The following is a 21,158-nucleotide window of genomic DNA, read 5'->3' as shown; positions in this document are numbered from 1 at the left end:
AAACTACAAAGAAATCCTTTTAGTCATCATAGCAGTAACAGAATTCCATAGTCTCTATGGACAATTTTGCAATTCAAGTCCATGTAGAAATGGTAATTTTCCTTCCCGAAGAGAAATACAGAAATGGCATTCATTACAATGAAGACCTTGTAAGTGCAGAAATGTGGAAGTGTGAAATTTAGAATACTATAAACATGTTTATGATAAAAATATCACTGCAGAGTGGGCCTAGAATTTTTTCTGTCTTAGCTCATCTTACAAGGGCTTGAAGTCTCCTGGAATGACAGCTGTGTTTGCTTTATGAATAACAATCAGTGTCTGTCTGTCTTTTTCCACGGCCAAGTTTCCCGTATGCGTTACGTGTATTACTGGGGGAGATGGACAGTAAAAAACATCTTGGGATTTAAAGATATTCACAATGGGGCTTCCCTGGTGGCGCAGTGGTTGAGAGTCCGCCTGCCGATGCAGGGGACACGGATTCGTGCCGCGGAGCGGCTGGGCCCGTGAGCCATGGCCGCTGGGCCTGCGTGTCCAGAGCCTGTGCTCCGCAACGGGAGAGACCACAACAGTGAGAGGCCTGCATACCGCAAAAAAAAAAAAAAAAAAAAAGATATTCACAACGGGCACATGTTAGAAGGAAGATGCTCACACTCATAGTGATGGGATATCTGGGGAAATTATTGGCCAAAGGAGATGTGTAAAGAGGTTAGGAAGACGCTGCACAGAGAGGGGAGAACAGTACTCCTAACACGTGTCGTACTGCAGGAAACCAACCCCGGTGTGCTGTGCTGTGCGTGCTGCCGCCTCGTGCACCGTGAGCCTCGGTGGGTCTGCTCTGTAGGGCCGCGCTGCCTCTGTCCTCCCGTGTGCGAGCATATCACGAAAACATGCTAGCCTGCAGGCGGGTGCTGCGTCGGGAGGTCGGGGTCATATCCCATCCGTGGATTCTCACCAAGTTCTGAGAAAAACTACAAAGAGCCTCTCCTTCCAGGTGTGTGAGAAAAGCATGCGTGTTTGGGTGTAAGTCAGATGCTTCGTGCCCATCTTATTCGGGCAGATCTCGTGTTTAAGGAGCCAGCCTGTTGCCGTGGGAGAGAACTAACACAAAGTTACTTCCTTCCAGTTTCCTCAGGAGCACTGAGGACTCCAGGCTCTGGTGCTTGTGATGTGGTGGCAGGCGAGTGGCAAAGTGAAAGGAGGAAAAGAGACTACACTGTCTAGGCTGGGCAAGTATCATTTTAAAGGAACCTCAAAGCACAAAGGAAAATGTACTTGGACGGAGGATGGGAACACACTGCTACCCAAAACAGTACTGTCTCTAATACCTGACAACATCCCCACATGGTAGAGTCAGCAACGCTCAGAGTCTTATATGTATCTGAGAAGGGAACTTCATTAAACATGTAACGTTCCCCTTCCAAGAGCAGCACCATACCAAACGCATGTGTGAGGAAAAGATGAATAAAACTCCATCCTCGATGTGTCTGTGTCTTCGTAGAAAGCTATGAGGCCAAACTGAATATTAGTTTTGAAGCAATTACCATTCTGAGGGAGTCCGCAGAACAGAAACACTGTTGAGCTGACATCCATGCCAGATACCCTTTGCTGATAACGTACTTTTAAAAAATAGCCCGTTCTCTTACTGCTGCACCTCTATAATAGGTACTTTTGGGTTTGTGCTCTTCTCTGTGCCAGGCACTGTGCTAAGTAACTCACATATGTGATTCCATTCAATTCTCTTTTACTCATGAAGAAACTCAGTGGTTGAATAAACTTGTCCGAGGCACCATAGCTGGTAAGTGGCAGTGCTGGTTTTCTATGACATTCAAAGCTTGTCCTCTTACCTGCTGTTCATCTAGATCTGGGTTTGGCAAACTTCTCTGTTAAAGGACCAGAGAGGAGATATTTTCGGCTTTGTGGGCCACTTGAGCTCTGTCACAACTACTCAGTTCTGCTGTTGCAGCATATAAGTGGTCAGACAGTATATAAATGAATGGCTGTTTCAATAAAACTTGATTTATAAAAAGAGGCGGCAGGCCGTAGTTAGCCACTCCTAACCTAGACTTGAGCACGTATGGGGAGATGGGTGTGGACCGTGCACGTAAGTTCTTACAGGGCAGTGGCTGTGACTCTTTCACCTGTTTCAGAGTGGCTGGGTGTGGATGCATTTTGTTACCAATCAACCAACAAGTATTTCTCGGAATGGGTTGGTTGTCATGCCCGGTCATCCAGGATTTCACAGTCTAGTTGAGGAGGCAAGATTTGTTTGTAAGAAGGAAGAAAATAATGCGAAGTGCATACATATGAGTACTGAAGTGGGTGCTACAGACCCTAAGTGCTACAGGAAGGGCTTAAAGGATGGGTGCCACCCCTTAGGGTGATGGGGCTTCAGGGGGTCATGAAGCCCCCAAAAGTAAATATTTGCTAAATATTCACCATGTGTCAGGCATCACGCTAAAATGTCACAATATGTTATCTATTATAGTCTATAAAACGTAAGTTTGGTCCTAAAGCCCAGAGCAACTAAATGACTTGATCACGGTTCTACAAATAGGAAATATCAGAACTGGGATTTGAATCTGGGTAGATCGACTTCAGACCATGGGCTCTTGACCACAACGTTCTGTTTTCTCTCTAGAGAGAGGCAGAGGCAGACTGTTACCAAACGAAAGGGAAATCAAGAGGGAGCTATCATGGTTGACACACAATTAGTCAAAACTAGGGGATTGTTCCCTCCTTTGAACAGCAGAAGAAAACAACTTCTTACGTGCTTTGAAATAACTATAACTTTCAGCATTGTCGGGGTATGAAACATTTCAGGTCGTCGTTCAAAGACAGAACAAACAAGAATTCGTACTCCATCAATCACAACGTGCAGGCTTCGCGGGGGGCAAAGGCAGTGACGTGCAGGCTTCGGGGGGGCAAAGGCAGTGACGGAGCACCGTCGTGTGTCGGCTCAGGCACTGGTCTCGGGAGGCGGGTGGAATGTGTCCCTAGCTACTGGGCGGGCGGAAGAGTGCTGACTTACCATCATATTCTGGGAAGTAGTCAACTAGGTGGGAATACATAATTTTCTCCTCTAGAAGGTCTTTCTTGTTTAAGAACAGAATAACTGAGGAGTTCTGGAACCAGGGATACGTGATAATTGTTCTAAAGAGTGCTTTGCTTTCCTCCATTCGGTTCTGAAAAAAATCATCAGAAAAACAACGCGTGAATTACATGATTACTCAGTCTGTGAACTGTTTGTTTTGTAAGTCCAACCCGTCTTTGGTATGCATTCAGTTTCTGTGGCCCTGGGCTGGGCTGTAGCAGCTTTTATCAGGATTTACATGCAAAAGGCTCAGCAGCTCTTTTCATTAGGCAAACTCTCAGGTTGACAAGCGGAAGAGAATAATAATAATAAACATCTGCTGAAATAACTCTTAAGGTTGAAAGAGAATCATCAAAGGCTGAAGAATCATGCATCTGGCACACTGTCACAAAAGTCCACCAAGCGTCACAGATGTCCACTAAGAATTATTCATTCATGGCCAAATGCTTAAGATCTGAATTAAGAACAAAGTACCAGGCTTCATTTTGCATTTCTTAAGCTATGTGTACTTGGGGCTTCGCTATTAGTTCTATTTCATAGCAATCAAAACAAAGTTACTTAGGGGGCTTCCCTGGTGGTGCAGTGGTTAAGAATCCGCCTGCCAATGCAGGGGACATGGGTTCGAGCCCTGGTCCAGGAAGATCCCACATGCCGCGGAGCAACTAAGCCCGTGCGCCACAACTACTGAGCCTGCACTCTAGAGCCCGTGAGCCACAACTACTGAAGCCCACGTGCCACAACTGCTGAAGCGCACGTGCCTAGAGCCCGTGCTCCGCAACAAGAGAAGCCACCGCAATGAGAAGCCCGCGCACCGCAACGGAGAGTAGCCCCTGCTCGCCGCAACTAGAGAAAGCCCGCGTGCAGCAACGAAGACCCAACGCAGCCAAAAATAAATGCTCGCCGCAACTAGAGAAAGCCCGCGTGCAGCAACGAAGACCCAATGCAGCCAAAAATAAATAACAACAAAAAAACCCCCCACAAAGTTACTTAATTCTTTGCCCAAAGTGCATCTGTATTCTTAGAATTATTGCTACTTACTTTACAAATATATATATTCCCTGATTAGAAAAACACATGGAAAAATATTTTTAGGTCACACATTTCCTCTTTATCAGAACACACCTTCTCCCTAAGTTTCACTATAATTTTCATACAGAACCGTGGACATATACATAGTAATTACTTGGAGATACAAATGTAATATTTCGCACTACCTTCAGTGTTGGTGAGAAACTATTCTCACCTGAAACCATCATCAAGCCACCCTTGGTAACGAAACCTCAACGGATTCTCAAGGAATTAGTCAGCCTGGTCTTACAAACAAAGATACTAATCAAAGTTACTCTTGAGACTCACCAGCCAAAAGCTGGAGAGTCTCCTAGTTTAGCCCACATCTATTCACCAGCTTCCTTCTACAGACACACTTGCTTCTAAATCATTCCCATCCTCAGGTCATGGACAAAGGCAGCACATCTGGAGACTCCTCCTTTCCCTGGTGCACGGGCACGCTTCTCCCAGGGAACACTCTCCAACCCCCTTAGTTCTACGTGTTATGACCAAGTCTGGGGCAATGGAAAAGCCTGCTGGGGACTGAGCCCACCTCCACTGCTACCAGGTGGGTCAGTGGTTTAAGCCAGAGCATCCTATTCTCCTGGTACGTGGGCTGATTCAGGGCTGGGCTCTGAATCCAGGCTCACGTCACTTGGAGTATTGCTTCCCTGGTTTATGGTCATCAGCGTAGCCAAGCTGCTCAACCGGTGTAATTAACCCCAGGATTTTTGCTAAGAGCTCTGGAACAGAGAACCCTGCTTTCATCAAGAAAATGGAAGAGGCATTGTATAGCCTCGAGCTTCTAGCAACTATCTTGCAACAGGGAGAAAAAGAAACCAGGTTTTAACTTCTTGGTCAAACCATACCTGAACTGGGTTATGCCTCTGGATTTTTTGGTAACATGAGCCAATTAAGTACCCTTTAGTTTTTAAGCTAGTTTGAACTGTATTTTTCTGGTTCTTATTATATATAAAATGCTTCTCAGGGAAGGACAAGTATCATATGATATCACTTATATGCAGAACCTAAAAAACAATGATGCAAACGAACTTATTTACAAAACAGAAACAGACTCACAGTCGTAGAGAACGAATTTACAGTTAGTGGGGGGGAAGGGTGGGACGGAGGGACAGATCGGGAGTTTGGGACTGACACGTACACAATGCTACATTTAAAACAGACAAGCAACAAAGACCAAACGTATAGCACAGGGAACTCTGCTCAATACTCTGTAACAACCTAAACGGGAAAATAATTTGAAAAAGAATAGATACATGTATATGTATAACTGAATGACTCTGCTGTACACCTGAAACTAACACAACATTGTTAATCAACTCTACACTAACATAAAATAAAAATTTAAAAAAAGTGCTTCTAAGTGATATACCTGGATCCACCTCACTCTCAATTTCTAAAAGGAAATTGAATGAATGATGTTTGAAGACTAAGGCTCGAAGCTGTTGACACGTTCTGCTCAGCTTTTGCCTTCCTGATGCAGAATGTGTCCTAAGTTTCATAGGGCAGCACTATGGAGGCCAAGTACACTCCTCTGCATTACCCTTTGACTGCTGTTCCAGGAAATCTCGGGGACACTGAGCTCACCCAGCACAGTTTTCTAGATCCTGAATATGTCTTGCTCTTTTCTAATATAAAGTGTGCTGATTCAAATCAGGTTGAAGAGGCCCACTTTTCAAAAGGAGATCTTTACCAAATCTGGTAAAGTCGATCGCCACCAACTGAAACTGAGCAGGACCCTGTGGGGCTCCTGGGCATGGAAGCCCTTCTGTGTCCCCCATTTCTTGTTTGTAGGGAATAGGCTTCAGCCTCCAGGACCCTCCCAGAGTTCTAAAGGGCAGGTTCAAACAGCTGCTAATTAGGGAAGGGAGGCGATGCAGAGACAAGGGAGGAGCAGTCAAGAAGCAATAGTGCAGCCTTGGGGCAGGTCCTGGTTCCTCCTCGCCTCAAGGGATACACATAACAATATCTTTGAGCTCTTCTAAACTAAAACCCCCAACAAATGGAAGATGTTAACTACTTGATGAAGCATTCTTCACTCCAGAGAGAAGGTCACAGTCTGAGAACCCTGAGAACCAGAGAAGCTCATCAGGAGACCACCTGAGGCCAGGTTAAAGGAATGCAGGCTCTGCACACACCCCTGAAACACTGCTACAAAACTCCTCACCAAATCCCCCTGGGTTGGGACACACAGTTTTGAGGGCACGAGCCTGCTGTGTCCCCCTTTGCCTGGCAAAGCAATAAAGCTATTCTTTTCTACTTCAGTCAAAACTCTGTCTCTGAGATTCGATTCGGCACGGGTGCACAGAGACCAAGTTTTTGGCATCACAATCTCTTTGACCTTTACACTTTGCGCCTACCGTTGCTTACATAATTAAATACGGATGAAATGTGGGACCAGTGGAGTGAAAGGTTCCTTCATGGCTCAAGGGACAGTGTTTATTTTACTGTACACATTTATCTTTAACATAAATAACACGCATAGCCTTTAAACATAATATTTACCATCTACGTGCCTTTTACTGGTTATCATTACCAGTGGTAAAATTTTAAGCCTGGAAACCATATTCACTGAGAAACAATGTCTTGTAGCCTGAGATTTTATAGGTTGAAAATTTTAGGGCGGAAGGAAAGCAAAGGCTCTAATAAGAACTGGAAGAATTAAAGGAGCTAAAGAAGGTTAATTAGATAGTGACATCCCTGATGTGAGAATTAACATTTTTTTCTTATTTACAGCTACAGAAATTCTACAAAGTCATACTGTGGTCTTCAGAGAAGCCTTCTCTAAAGGGCGGGTATGTACATCTTGGCCTCAACCAGGGAGCCTCCCTCAGAAAGACTTATTGTAATTAGCACTCTGCAGAAGGGAAACGGGCCCTATTGGGGGCTCTTCTGGTTGGAGTCCTTCTAGGGCAAGTTGCTAGACCCTGGGTGGAGACAGGGAAAGGGAGAGTGGTCTTGACCTTGAGTCAAAGCACAAGGAGGCGCGTGAAGTCTCTCTGATTAAGTTTCAAATCAGGACTGGAGCCCACAAGCTCCAGATGGGGCTCTATTGGGAGGGGGTCTCATACCAGGCCAACAGCCAGGACAGTGGACTGTGCCCAGCCCCGGGTCCTAGAGATGACTGTCCCTGGCTGCACTGGGCCACTGTGGAGGCATGCCCGCTTACTGGCCTGGTCCAATGCAAGCTTCGCTCGTGTATGCAGTTTGGGGCTGCTCTAGGCTATTTTCCCACTTACCATGTGCTGTGTGGCCTGGGCCTGAGCTTCTCATTCAGGGCAAAGCTAAAGAGCAACAAAACGGACCGCTGATCAGCAGCATCGGCACCACTATGCCTTCAACCAGATCCACCGAACTCAATCTCCCAGGGGGAGCCCCAGGAACCTACATTTTAACAAGCTCTCCAGGGAAGGGCTTCTGATATAGGTTTAACTTTGTGAAGCACTGTGCGCTGTAGGTGAGCTTCTCCAAATTAACGTGTGTTATGAAATCACCTGGGGACATGGGTTCTGACCCAGCTTGGGGTGGGACCCAGGAGCCTGCAGTTCTAACATGCTCCCAAGTGAAGCTGACCTTGCTGACACACGGCACGCACTTGGAGGTGGAAGGTGCTGAGCTAGGGACAACAACGAGACAGGCGATGCTCTGTCCCACATTCGTGATGAGAAGTTCTAGTCACACATCCAGCCCAGTGCCGGAGTCGTGTGATGAAAATATAACTCTGCTGGCTTCATGCTTTTTGTGTTTCCCAATTAGGATAAGATTCTTACTTTATGCTCTGTAAGTTGTTTTTCACTCCACAGTGAGAATTCCTGATGCCTTTTTTCACCTGATCAAAACCCCCAGACTAAATCCTAAATGGACTAAATGAGATTTTCATGATGCCTTACAAGGTGGTGGACTGTGCAGTGCAGGAGGCATAATCCACTTTGCTCAGTAAAAACTGAAATGTGAGGCAACGGTATGTCCCACAAGACTTGGTGACACTTGCTTTTTACTAATTCTGTAGGGCCTGGAGTTGCAAGTAAGAAAACAAAATAGCAACATGAGACACTGATTTTATCAGTCATATACATGAGGATTTGTTCACCTCTGGAGACAGGTTTAAAAGCCGTCTAGGGGTGGTGGCGCTAATCTTACGCTCCTTCTCTTGGGGTTAAAACCAGTTGATGTTAGTAAAGCTTTTACTCTTCAACACAGGGCTCCTTGTTACCCAGGGGGGCTGCCTATGCCTGAGCCCCAAGGAGGCTGTGTCTTCTTATCGACCCCATCTGCCACTTCTCCCAGACTGAAAGCGTCGCTCCCAACGACAGGTGGCCCGACGCAGGTGAGAAAGCTGGAACAGAGGGAACAGAAATCCGTGGGACTGCCTCGTCTCCCCCGCTCCACAGACATGGGAAGAGCAAAGGGCCATGCTACCTGAGGACAGGCTGCCAGTGAGTGGGCACCCAGTGGCCTGGGTGGTCTCCATGCAGTCACCCTGCCTCAAGAAAACGTGGCCACGGAAATGTCAGTCTTGGCCAGACCACATGTTTGGGTCCCCCTGAAATACATATGTTGAAATCCTCACCCCCAAGGTGATGGTTTTAAAAGGTGAGGCCATCAGGAGGTGGTTGGGATTAATGCCATGATAAAAGAGACCTCACCCCTTCTGCTGTGTGAGGACACAATAAGAAGATGGCCATCGATGAACCAGGAAGCGGATGCTCACCAGACAATGAAACTGCCCCAGGCTTGATCCTGGACTTTCCAGCCTCCACAGCTGTGCGAAATAAATGTCTTTTGTTTATAAGCCACCCTGTCTATGGTATTTTGTTATGGCAGCTCGAACAGACTAAGACGACACTGATCAGGTAAGTCGCTCCTCACTCGGGCTGGAACCGTGAACAGGTGGAGCACTAAACTCCACCCTGATCGCTGGCCTGGGAAGAAGGGGAGCCTACCTGCTCCCCACTTTGTAGTCATGAGCAGAATGGTGGGACCGTTCGGTGTCTTCCCTCCCAGGATCATCAGAAAAAGCCCTCTTGAGGCCATCCCTGAGGGGTCTTACACCTCTAATCCTTAACGTCTCAAATTGATTCTCAAGATCTCATACAATTCCAACAGCAAAAAAACACAATTTCTGATTAAAAATTGGGCAGATGACTTGAATAGACATTTTTTCCAAAGAAGATACACAGATGGCCAATAGAAACTACATGAAAAGATGCTCAACATCACTAATCATCAGGGAAATGCAAATCAAAATCACTATATCACCTCACACCTATTAGAATGGCTATCATCAAAAAGCCAACAAATGGGGCTTCCCTGGTGGCGCAGTGGTTGAGAATCTGCCTGCCGATGCGGGGGACACGGGTTCGAGCCCTGGTCTGGGAAGATCCCACATGCCGCGGAGCAGCTGGGCCTGTGAGCCACAACTACTGAGCCTGCGCGTCTGGAGCCCGTGCTCCGCAACAAGAGAGGCCGCGATAGTGAGAGCCCCGCGCACCGCAATGAAGAGTGGCCCCCGCTCGCTGCAACTAGAGAAAGCCCTCACACAGAAACGAAGACCCGACACAGCCAAAAATTAAATAAATAAATTTATAAAATGGCTGATGTATATTTAAAAAAAAAAAATCAACAATTTAGTGTGGGCAAGGCTGTGGAGAAAAGGGAACCCCTTGTAGACAGTTGGTGGGAATGTAAATTGGTGCTGCCACTATGGAAAACAGTATGGAAATATCTCAAAAAATTAAAAACGGAACTACTATATGATCCAGCAATTCCACTTCTGGGTATCTCTCTGAAGAAAATAAAAACACTAAGTTGAAAAGACAGCTACATACCCATGTTCACTACAGCGTTATTTACACTAGCTAAGACATGGAAGCAACCTGTGTCCATCAGTGCATGAATGGATATAGAAAACTGACATTAAATATATATTATAATGTATAATATTACATGTAATGTAAAATATATATATTTCTAATCTCTAGAAAATAATGGTTTATGCAACCCCCCTGCTGCACATGAGTGACTTAATGCTTGCTGCAGGGTAAAGCCCCAAGTTCCTCAGTCTGGCATTTACAGCTTGGCACGACCTGAGCGCAGTGCACATCTTCAATCTGACCCCTCACAAATGCTCCCTTTGCCACATAAAAGGACTCAATGTCACCACTATCACACAAGTGTGACCACTTTCCTGTCCTGTAATGCTGTCCTCCGAATCCTTCAAGACCCAAATCGACCTGACTTCCCTCAAAACTCCTTCCTCGAGCCCCCCTGGACTGGCCCTTCCTCACACCCTCAGCACACGGTGTCCTAGCCTTTGTTTGCCCATCACTCAGCAGACATATGTGGAGGGTTTGTAAGATGCTGGGGATGACAGCGTGTTGGAGCAGGGCCTGTGTCCTGGAGGGCGCAAACAGACAGGAGGGTCAACATGTAGTTACAGGTCCACATATGGGCCCCTAAGAGTGGTTAAAAAAAGTCACACAAGAAGGAAAGGTGTGACTGGGGAAGGCTTCAAAGAAATGCAATTCTGAGTTGACTCTTGACAGACAGAGGAGAGATTACGAGGAGGGAGAGCGAAAGCAAAAGAGAACTGAAACCCAGGATCCTCTGGAGTGAACTATGACGATTCTGTATAAAACAGTTCGTGGGCTCCTGATCTCTGCAACTTGGGCATCAAGTAAGAAAATTCTCCATTTTGAGAATGTGAAACAATTCCTACTCATTTGGATCTTACAGTGGGGGCTGGGAGGCACATACATGCCAAGTTCCATGAGGAACACATGGACTCCAGCCCGCCACTCTTGAAATATGCTGCCGGCTCTCAGTGCCTGCTTGTTGCCAGTGCTGGCAGGTAGCAGAGTCCAACAGGAAACCCCATTAGACATCGCAACTGCAGCTCGCTGAGATACAATTATCTGCCTGAAGGTAAGAGGCCTCTGCTTTCCTCTTGGCTCACGTGCAAACCTCCCTCTTACCGAGGAAAAGGCCAGATCCCGTGGACATGGCTCAAGACCGCAATAGGAAGCCCGCTTTCTTCAGGCTGTAACTTGGCCCAAGTCTCTACATAAAAAATTACCAGTGGGCTTCAAGGGGCAGTATTTCATGTCTATACCCTTTGTAACCCTGCTGCCATGGAGAGCTTGTTTGCTGTCTGCCAAGGTGGTACTTCCTTCCAGCAAAGTCGGCATTAAACCAGAGATCTGAACATTCATTTTCATAACTTTTGCAACAACTCATTATTTTGCCATTAAATACAAGTTCTCACATTTCTCTGCAAAGAATACAATTTAAACGAGACCTTTAATTCATTTCTACGATTCAAGTTACCCACTGCCTGTCTCTCCCTATTGTAATATTCCCCTTATCAATGCCTTGATAAACCACATTGATTTATATTCCCCGTAAGATCTAGAACGTAGCCTTTAAATGCAAAACTAGACACTTAAGAAATAAACATGCAGACTGCTGAATCACCACTGAGGGCCTGATAGGATGTACCCCAGAGAAACTGGGATGCAGCATTTCAGGGCTCAGAAATGTCCTTTAGTATCAGAGATGCAGACAGTCTGAGTGGTCCACAAACTCACTAATTGATGCAGAAGTCGGTCAGGTGCCTATGATTCTCTGCTCATACTTTGTGTTCACAATTCTGTGATTCTGTGTTTCCTGAGTGTTCTAAAAAAGGCCAAGCAACACACTCAAATGAGTGAGGTCCAGATACACGGACATCGAGTGGTTACATGAGCACGTCTGTAAAGTAACAGATCGTTTAGCACAGGGGTCCCCAACCCCTGGGCTGCGGACTGGTGGCGGTCAGCAGCCTGTTAGGAACAGGGCCACACGGCAGGAGGTGAGCAGCGGGCAAGCCGGCGCAGCGTCACCTGCCGCTCCCCAGCGCTCCCCATTACCGCCTGAACCACCCCCGCCCCCCGCCCCCAAGTCCGTGGAAAAATTGTCTTCCAGGAAACCGGTCCCTGGTGCCAAAAAGGTTGGGGACCGCTGGTTTATTAGCAGAAGGGAAAAATACACGTTTTGTCATGTCTTACAGTATTTTAAATCCAGATCTTCAGTTACAGGTTAAGATATCTGCTGGCCACACACCCACTCAATTTTAACGCCTAGCTGCTTGTAGGGCTGCTTCTATACACTGCACATGATGGCAAATGTGCAGCCAAGGTACACTGCACCGTTTCTGCTTCTGAAATTGATCAGGAAAGGAGATCATCAGGATATAGGATTTTATGCTTCAGGAATCTATTTTGTTTATTTAATTTTTATTGGGGTATAATTGATTTACAATGTGTTAGTTTCAGGTGTACAGCAAAGTGAATCTGTCATACAAATACATATATCCACTCTTTTTCTAGATTCTTTTCCCATACAAGCCATTGCAGAGTATTGAGAAGAATTCCCTGTGCTGTGCAGTAGGTCCTTATTAGTTATCTATTTTACATATGGCTTCAGGACTTTTAAATGCCACTCTTCGCTTTTATTGCTACGACAAGCTTCACTATTTCTTCTCAGACATAACTTATCAAAGAATACCTCATAAATTACTATATTAAAGGTCATCATTTTAAAAGGGCAAGACTAGTTGACTTTTAACGTAACAATCCATGATAATGTGAAATTTGAATCAGTCATCATCATTTGTAGCTTACCAAACACTGAATACTTTGAAAAATTCACATCCTTAACAAGGACTTAGGAACATATTCTCTCAGGAATTTATGTCATTTACATATGTCAACTGAGTAAATACACGGAACAACTGAAAAGACAGGAACTCCAAAGGCTTTATGAAAAAAAAAATTTTGCAAGCCTGGTCTGCATATTTCTTTCCTTCCTCGATTATTCAGTTAAAAGCTTGGTGTGTTTGACTTTGTATCTCCAGCAGGATCACACTGATATGTGTCCTAGGTGACGTCAACACACATTCAAAACACATTCTGTGCTGAGCTGCTGTTGTTGGGGGGAGATGGGAGTGGGAAGGGCCAGGGCTGTGAGCTCCCTCGGTTTGAAACATGGCTCTACTTCGAATACCCTTGTGACCTCGGGCAAGTGACTGCACCTCAGTTTCCTTCCATCTCTCAGGTTTTGGGAAGACAGAATGAGATGATGCACGCAAGGTGCTTAGCCACGACCCCGGCACACAGTAGCTTTTTGATAGCAGCCGCTCTCAGACGTGGCAAAATTGCGATGTAAGAGCCTCCTGGTAAGGTGATTGCTTATCTCAAATCTTTGGCCAAACTATAAATCCAGTAAGATCTTTCTGTTCCCTGGAATTGCACAAAGTTAATCTATCCACGATTTCAAGTCCAGATACATTTGATTTATAAAAAACTGGAAAATCATCCAGGTTTCTGCCAAATGCTCACTTAGAGATGGTTTCTTCGTAAGATTCTCCATGTGTTAATAAGGGAGTATCTTGAAAATCTCGAAAAATGTTCAGTACTCATATGCTTGGTCCACCCAAAATGACTGTTCTCTTGATCTTTGCACATCCACTGCTCGACCAGTCCTTGCTTCCCCTACACCCTACTCACATAACTGACCTTCCCTCTTAATCACAGAGCCTAATCAGTAAATGCCTACATACCTGTCCCAGGCCCCAGCTGGTGACTGTTCTAATCTTTAGATCAGAACATCTCCACTATGATAGTTTACCAAAGGGGCCTCCAGAGCAGGACATACCCATATGGTTTCCCTGGTAACGATGAGCCAACCTGACGTCAATTCCCCCCTATAACTGGTAGCCTCCCTCTTCCCTTGGTAGAGAAGACGCTTCCCTGTTCCGCCTGCCGCCTGCCGTCACGTTGGGGTGTCGCTCCAGGACCTTTGAGCTTCAGATGTGTAAGATCCCCCATCTATTAGACCATCGATGTCTCTGTGGCTGACTCTGGGCTCTTTCTTTATCCTTGGGACTGGGCAAGTACAGGGCTTGCAGGCCTGCAGAGAGCAGCCCAACAACTCTCAACCCCAGAGCAAACCAAGAAAACAACTGATATAAGTGGAGCAGTTCGAATGAGAAATAATTAAGGACAGCTCCCTAGCCATCCCACTTCTGCTATCCAAATTAGACAACAGGAATAGAAATAATAAGGATACTAAACTCAGCTGGACAGATATCATTTCCTCTATAATTTTCTTAGTCCTTGCAAATCTTTGCAAGTGATTATTTCAGATCGATTCTGACATACTCTCCAGGCTTGAAGACAGCTCCTGAAGGTTTTAATATTATAATTTCTATGAACTGATGTATTCTACCCGCACAGGATGTTTAGAGAAGCAAAGGAATACAGCATATTTGCCTATTACCTCCTGTCTAAGGTTTCTAGCAGAGATGAGGTCACAGAGCAGGCAGGCCCTTGTGCAGTGAACTGGTGCAGAGCACAGCGTGTTGTAGGAGAGGAGTGGAGGAGGGAAAGAGGATGACAGAAAGAGACTGGAGACTGGAGGGACAGGGCAAGAAGAGGTGGTCACCCTCAGGCCAAGGACTGCCCAGAGACTCAACATGAGCAAGAAGAAACATGACAAATGATGTGGAAGCCCACAGTCCCAGAGCTTACTTCCTGGGACTTCCTTTAATATGTCCTAATATTTTAGTTCAGTCAAGTGACCAAGTAGCAACCTCCTTTCAAAGACTATTTTATAGCACATTGATCTTTCTAGTTACATTTACCCTATGCTCCATATCCTACTAATTGTATGCTTACATGCCAGTGAGCCAGAGTCTATCCTTAACTTACATACGTAAATTCCCTCTCTTTTCCCATAATGCTCCTCAATTACTGAGTTACGATTCAGATAGTTAATGCCTTGAGTAGTCACACCACTGACTTTTCAATTCACTCACCTTTCCTGTACTCCATCCACACCTCAAACTGAAAAAGGATTCTGCAAACTGTACTAGAGCTGTTAGCAAGGAGCAAAGTGTGTGTGAATGTCAGCTTCTTTTGTTTCACTTGTCCACTTTCTGATTCTACAGCTGATGAATAGTGACTTGGCCAAATTACTGGAGACTTTGGATAAAGGGAAATAGAAACAGGCTGCAGGGATGCAGAGGTAAAGGATTAAAACAAAAACAGGCATGGATGACACAACTGAGCTTGGAAACCCTGAGTAGCCTGAAAAGGTCCAAGGAAGATTTGATTGCTCTACACAAACCAATCACGTACGCATCAGTACATCAGACTGAATCTGAGCAAATTCCTGTGTTATGCCAGTAAAGTCTAAGTCTGGGGAAAACAGGAGTGAAATGAAGTAAATCAAGCAATTCAGTAAAATCTCTCCTTTGTTGACTTAAAATTTTTTTATGGATGAGTCAAGTTTGGCCCAGAAACATGTGGTTGCCTAATTCTTTGGCCAAGAGAATAGGTGTTGGATAAGAATTTGGTTTGCCTTGTGTCCAAAGAGATAAGCTCAAAGGACTTGTATGGACTGCACTTTTGAGCCCTGTTCAGTGGGGGTGACCCCTGACCTGACTCATCCTTCATCACACACACGCTGAAGGTCTTGCCATTAACTCTTGGTTTCTAAGCCTTTCTTTCTTCTTCTACCCTCCAAAGACTGCAGAAGGATCGTAGGTAAAAGATGATTGGTAGGTAAAAATGGAGAATTCAGACGGGGAATAAGTTTGGAATTGGAGCAGATAAACTGAACACTGACAAAAAATTTAAGGAGAAAGGAGATGTAACCTATTGACTTGAAAGTTTACTCATAAGGAATATATATTCTAAAAATAAGTCCCTTGTAAAATAAGCCTGGTGCATCATATTCCTAAGGCTTTTTTTTTTTACATCTTTAAACAATAATAATTTGTCATATTATTAACAGGGTTTTTTGAATTTTTAGTCTTATTTTCAGGAACAACATATGATGAAACTTTTCAGACTGTGACGTATTTTTAGCTACATGAATGTTATGATTCATTTTATATAAAGTTTAATTATATTAATAACTAACATTTGTTTAGTGTGTATATACACCAGACATTGTTCGAAGGACTTTAGTATGTAAAAGGAGTTGGCAAGCTTTTCTGTGAAGGACCAGATAGTAAATATTTTAGGGTTTGCAGGGCACACTGTCTCTGCTGTAACAACTTAACTGCCCATGTAGCAGGAAAGCATTTATAGACAATATATAAATGTATGAGTGTGCCTGGGTTCCCATAAAACCTTGTTTCAGATGCTGAAATTTAAATTTCATAATAATTTTCATGTGTCACAAAATATTATTGTTATTTTGATTTTTTTCAACCATTTAAAAATGTAAAAACCTATCTTAGCTTGCAAGCTGTACACTAACAGATGGTGGGCTGGATTCGGCCTGAAGGTCACAGTCGGCTGACCCTTGGTGTGGAACAGTATTTAATTCTCACACCAACCCTAAGCAGAAGGCATTGCTGTGATTCCTATTTTCTAGGTGGGGAGCTGATAAAAAGCAAGTTAAAAGTAACAGACCTAGTATGTAGTTAAATAGCTATCATAACTATTGAATCATTAGCAAATTTATATATATACATATATATGTTTTATGTTCAATTTATGTTCAGAAAATTTATAACATACAACAAAGCACATATACGTGGAAATACAAGCACAAATAAGGTTTCCCCCATATAAATTTGTTGTAACATATGTTGCCTTAATTTTCTCCCTATTTACCTTTTCTCTATAATTTTTAGTTAGATACTGAGGTTCTAAATTTATTTTCCTCCTTTTTTCTGCCAGGAAAAAGTATCCATTTTCTTTCTGTCCACAACATGGAGGATAAAACATAAGAAAGACACTCAATGTTTTAATTCATTTGCTTAATTTTTAGTGTCAGGGCAGGAGATCTACTTACTCAGATGTTGCACACATGTAAAAATGCCTTTCCGGATGATTTAGTAACATACATCTGGCATTTTAAACCAATAAAATTGTTGTGAAATAGTCTTCATTTGAAGATGGAGATATATTTTTCATATGACTTTAAGTAGCTTTAAAAACAGTAATTCTACAAACATTCTTAGTTAATAAGACACTATTAAGGATCTACGTGTGGGTTTGCTTTGTCCCTGCTTTTAGTCTCTATTCCTCCAGAGGACGGGAGACAATGTGGAGGGAGGGCAGGGAAATAAACATGAAAAAACCACTCACCTTCGGTTTATGTGGCTACTAAAACATATGACTAGAGGATCTGAGGGTAAACTTTTGGCTAAAATTCTGTTTGCATGCATTATCTGCAGTTTTCAATGATTTATTTGATCCTTATTCTTTTACCAGTGCTTTTGTTTGACAGTGCACACTAGAACGAGGTCTTGGCAACTTTTTAAAGCAACGTTTACTGTCTGCTTAAAAAAATCAGTACCCCCATCTTGAGTGACTTATTTGCAAGTACAAGATATTCACCCGATGAATTTCACCCCCCCCCCCCACGATGAATTTCACCGGAACCTTTGGGCCCATTCAAAAGATCCCTCCTTGGAAAACTATAAACTGCTCAATTATGCTTCAGACTAACGAGCTTTGAGAAACAATGGGCTCTTCCTCTTTTGTAATTCCCAGCATTCTGCAGAATATGCACATGACAGGAATTAACACAGAAGGTACAAAGGATATTATAACATTTATAAAGAGACTAAGTATTACTTTTCCAACAAAAAAGCATTATCTACACCAATGAAAAACTGAAAACTGGTTGTAAGCTGCTAAAGTGGAAAGTTTCAATATTCTGCCCTAGAGAAGAGTTTGCTTCTTCTCTTTGCTCTTTATTCTGACAAAAACTTAATGAGTAACTTAAAACATTTTTAATAAAATGCTATTTTTATAAAGCATTTGCAATATAACCTTATTACTAAATTGGGCAATCGGACAAAAAATGTTGAATGTTCCACATAGGAGCCACATTAAAAAAAATCACTGTTCTATTAAGTATCGAAAACTGCATTCTGCGTGTTATGAAGGAGGTAAAAGATCTCTTCCAGAAGCTAATAACCAGGTGAGATCAGAGACAAGTGCAACACAAATGAACACCTTTAAATACAACTATAGTGAAAGGAAAGAGGCGGGAGTTGGGGGTGGATGGGTGGATAATTCAAGTATCATGAAGAAAGCAGACAATTCTGAAAGAATTGAGGGAAGACCTGGAAAGATCAGCGCATGAGAAAACATGGGAAAATCCGTGCCTATGGTCACAGACACAGCATCACTAGACTCTACCACGGTGTTATCACGGAGATTCGATGGGAGAGGGAGCACAGCCGGCACACAGCCTTGAAAGAGCACATGCATCCAACTTAAAACCTCTGAGATGAAGTAACTTCTCAGGTATCCAGACAATATGCATGTGTTGAGAAATCTGTGAACCCACAAATCCCAACGTGTTGGAGACCTGAACAGCAGTAAAAGGAGAGGGGCTTAGAACTAATTCTACTGTTGAAAAGAACCAGACGAGGGAAATGGAAAGCAGCAGAGGCGGAGTGAGGCCGCAACTGTAAGGATGGATGTGTGTTGTAAACTGGCTAACATTCAGTTGATGGCGAATGTCCACTTTGGCTGACCCTCTTTTCGGACTGACTGGTAGTTGAGTTGTGCCAAACGTGTCAAATATTTAGTATGTTTCTAAGGTTTTGCAAGTTTGTAAGCTATAAATTTCATTCAACTCTAAGAACAGCTTCTGAAATTCCCCAGTCTGTCCCCTGCACCCCAACCAACACTTCCATCTTCTTAAGGCCGAGTAAATGAGTAAGAAGTGCAGCTCCTGATCTAACTCTGAACTCTCAGTGGAAGTTCAGAGAAAAAAGGAGAAGGAATTTTGGGCGACAGTGACCATGTGCTCATTCATGGCTGTGATACTAGAAAAGGGCACAGGTCTTATATAATCCATATGTATTTCCACTGACTTCAGGAATGTAATTCAGTAAAATCAGGATCAGGGTGCAAGGTGGAAATTACATAGAGTCTAATAACTTACCCTTAAAAGTGTATTGTGAAGGTACCTACTGGTGGCCCCAAGACCGTCTTGCCATGCTGTATGTCTGCTACAGACTGCTCTTCTTTCCCTTTGTGGTAGGAAAGGTCATGGCTCCTTTAGTGAGCACAGAGGAAGTCTGCTTTGGGTCTGTGGTTGCATTAGGGGGACTTGTTAAATGAAGAATTAGAACCACTGAACACTGGCTCATACTTTGCACTGCAAGCTGCTCACACGAGGTGAGGGAAGCAGGAACTAAGACTAACCGTGGGAACAACTGATACCATTTCTGCGTCACACATTATTTCACTGCATCCTTTCACTGGATGAAAGGCAGCCAGAGCCTTTTGCATAACTTATTCTCTTTCTCCCTCTCTCCATCCTTCTTCCTTTTTATGGGTGAACATCTGTAACTACATTTTCATAAATCCACTTCTGATGTGACCCTGTGTAATTCCACGACATGTCTCTAAAACTGACACTGACCCTAAAAGATTTAGACAGTCTCAAAAGATATGATTTGGATCACTTAGTCCAAGCCATTCTCATGAAGGTGAAAATAAACTTCCCAAATCATGGTCGCCACAAAGGAGCTTCCCCATGATCTGAACTTCCAAAAAGACAAAATAGGGGGAGGGGAGAAACTGAAGAAAACCACATAATCAAAGATAATTAGGTAATGTATAAGGACTTGAGCAACGTGGATTTGAGAGAAAATTTCAGAAACTTTCAGGAAAAGACATATTTACTTCATTCTGTTCCCTGAGACCCCAGCAAAATGAAACACCAACAAAACCCGATGAAGAAACTGAGCAACAACTCCAGACACAGATGTGGAAGAATATCTGTCAAATATATAATATCTGCACTGACCCAGAAAGGATGCTGAAAGTTATTACACACTTTTCCATACTTCAGGCAGGCTGAGACAATCAAGTGATAACCTTTCACTGAGAACACAGAGGACTGGAGGTGCACTGGTCCTTGGAGAGGAAGAAGAACCCAGTGGGGGTCGAGTTCCATAGCTCGTGGCTGTATAGGAAGCAGGACTGGTGAGAGGAATAGCGGGGTTATGCAGTTTTTAAATTCCCAAACCTGGACTTCTAACTCAAAGACCTGGCTGGAGAGGAGGCACGGAGAAGAAAGCTATTTACTGCCTCATGACTGTAAAATACCTAGGAATTCCAAATCTTTGAGAAAATTCCCAGCATGGGAAACAGAAATCTAAGCAAAAAGAGAGAGAGAGAAGGAAGAAGAAGAAATCATAGGAAAGAGGTCAATGCAGAAAACTGAAAATACTTTGAAAAGGAAAGAAAAAAATCCTCAGAAAGACACTGCTGAAACACAAAAGGATACTAACTTAAAAGGGAACATATGGAGCATAAAAAGAGCTGAGGGTTTTTTAAAAAAGAAAATCTATAAAAGCCAAAATACAAACAAACAAAAAAGACGGTTTGGAAAATAACTCCAGGAAATTTGTCAGGCAGTAAAAAGAAATGGAAAATTGGAGAGAAAAGTTTAGAAAAGAAAAAAAAAAAAAAAAGCAAAAGTAGTTCTCCATTTAGCCAAAAGAAGTTATAGCAAAAGAAAAAAGAAAAATTTCATATGAATAAGGAAATAAACCAAGAAGAAAAGACAAGGATGGATCCAGAAGCAGGGAACTCAACAAAGGAAAGAAGCTGTGAACTCCCAGGATGATGGTAAAACAAAGTCCCAGAATGATAAGTGTTTACAATGCAACCAGTCATCAACAGAAAAGGAGGACAAAGGAATCTAGAAAGGAGATCTCCAAAGGAAAAGAAAAAAAAGAACTGATATATTATCTGATATGTCAGCGATCTTTTATAAGATTTCAAAGATCTGTTGATGAAGTAGAAAAAAATCAGTTAGCAATATACACAAACACAAAGAAAAAAAAATGTAAGGCAATTGTTAACTCCAAAGAAAGTTGACCACAAAATGACTGAAAGCACAGTCTAATACTTAGCTCATCAATGAACAACATTTATATTGTCACATAGTGTAAACACTGAATTACACAAAA

General features: G+C 43.4%; 1 protein-coding gene across 2 annotated transcripts in view; it reads right to left on the bottom strand.

Annotated features, from left to right (window-relative positions):
* Positions 1-21,158, bottom strand: part of GNAQ (G protein subunit alpha q) — a 287,167-nt gene that overhangs the window by 7,007 nt on the left and 259,002 nt on the right. For both annotated transcript variants that reach the window (XM_060014594.1, XM_060014595.1), the window contains exon 6: positions 3,029-3,182. In XM_060014594.1, coding sequence (XP_059870577.1) covers positions 3,029-3,182 — 154 coding nt within the window. The remainder of the gene's footprint in view (positions 1-3,028; positions 3,183-21,158) is intronic.

Source organism: Delphinus delphis, chromosome 6, assembly GCF_949987515.2.
Source record: "Delphinus delphis chromosome 6, mDelDel1.2, whole genome shotgun sequence".
Lineage (NCBI taxonomy): Eukaryota > Metazoa > Chordata > Mammalia > Artiodactyla > Delphinidae > Delphinus > Delphinus delphis.
Note: the sequence above shows the minus strand (reverse complement) of the source record. Positions and strands in the feature narration are given on the sequence as shown.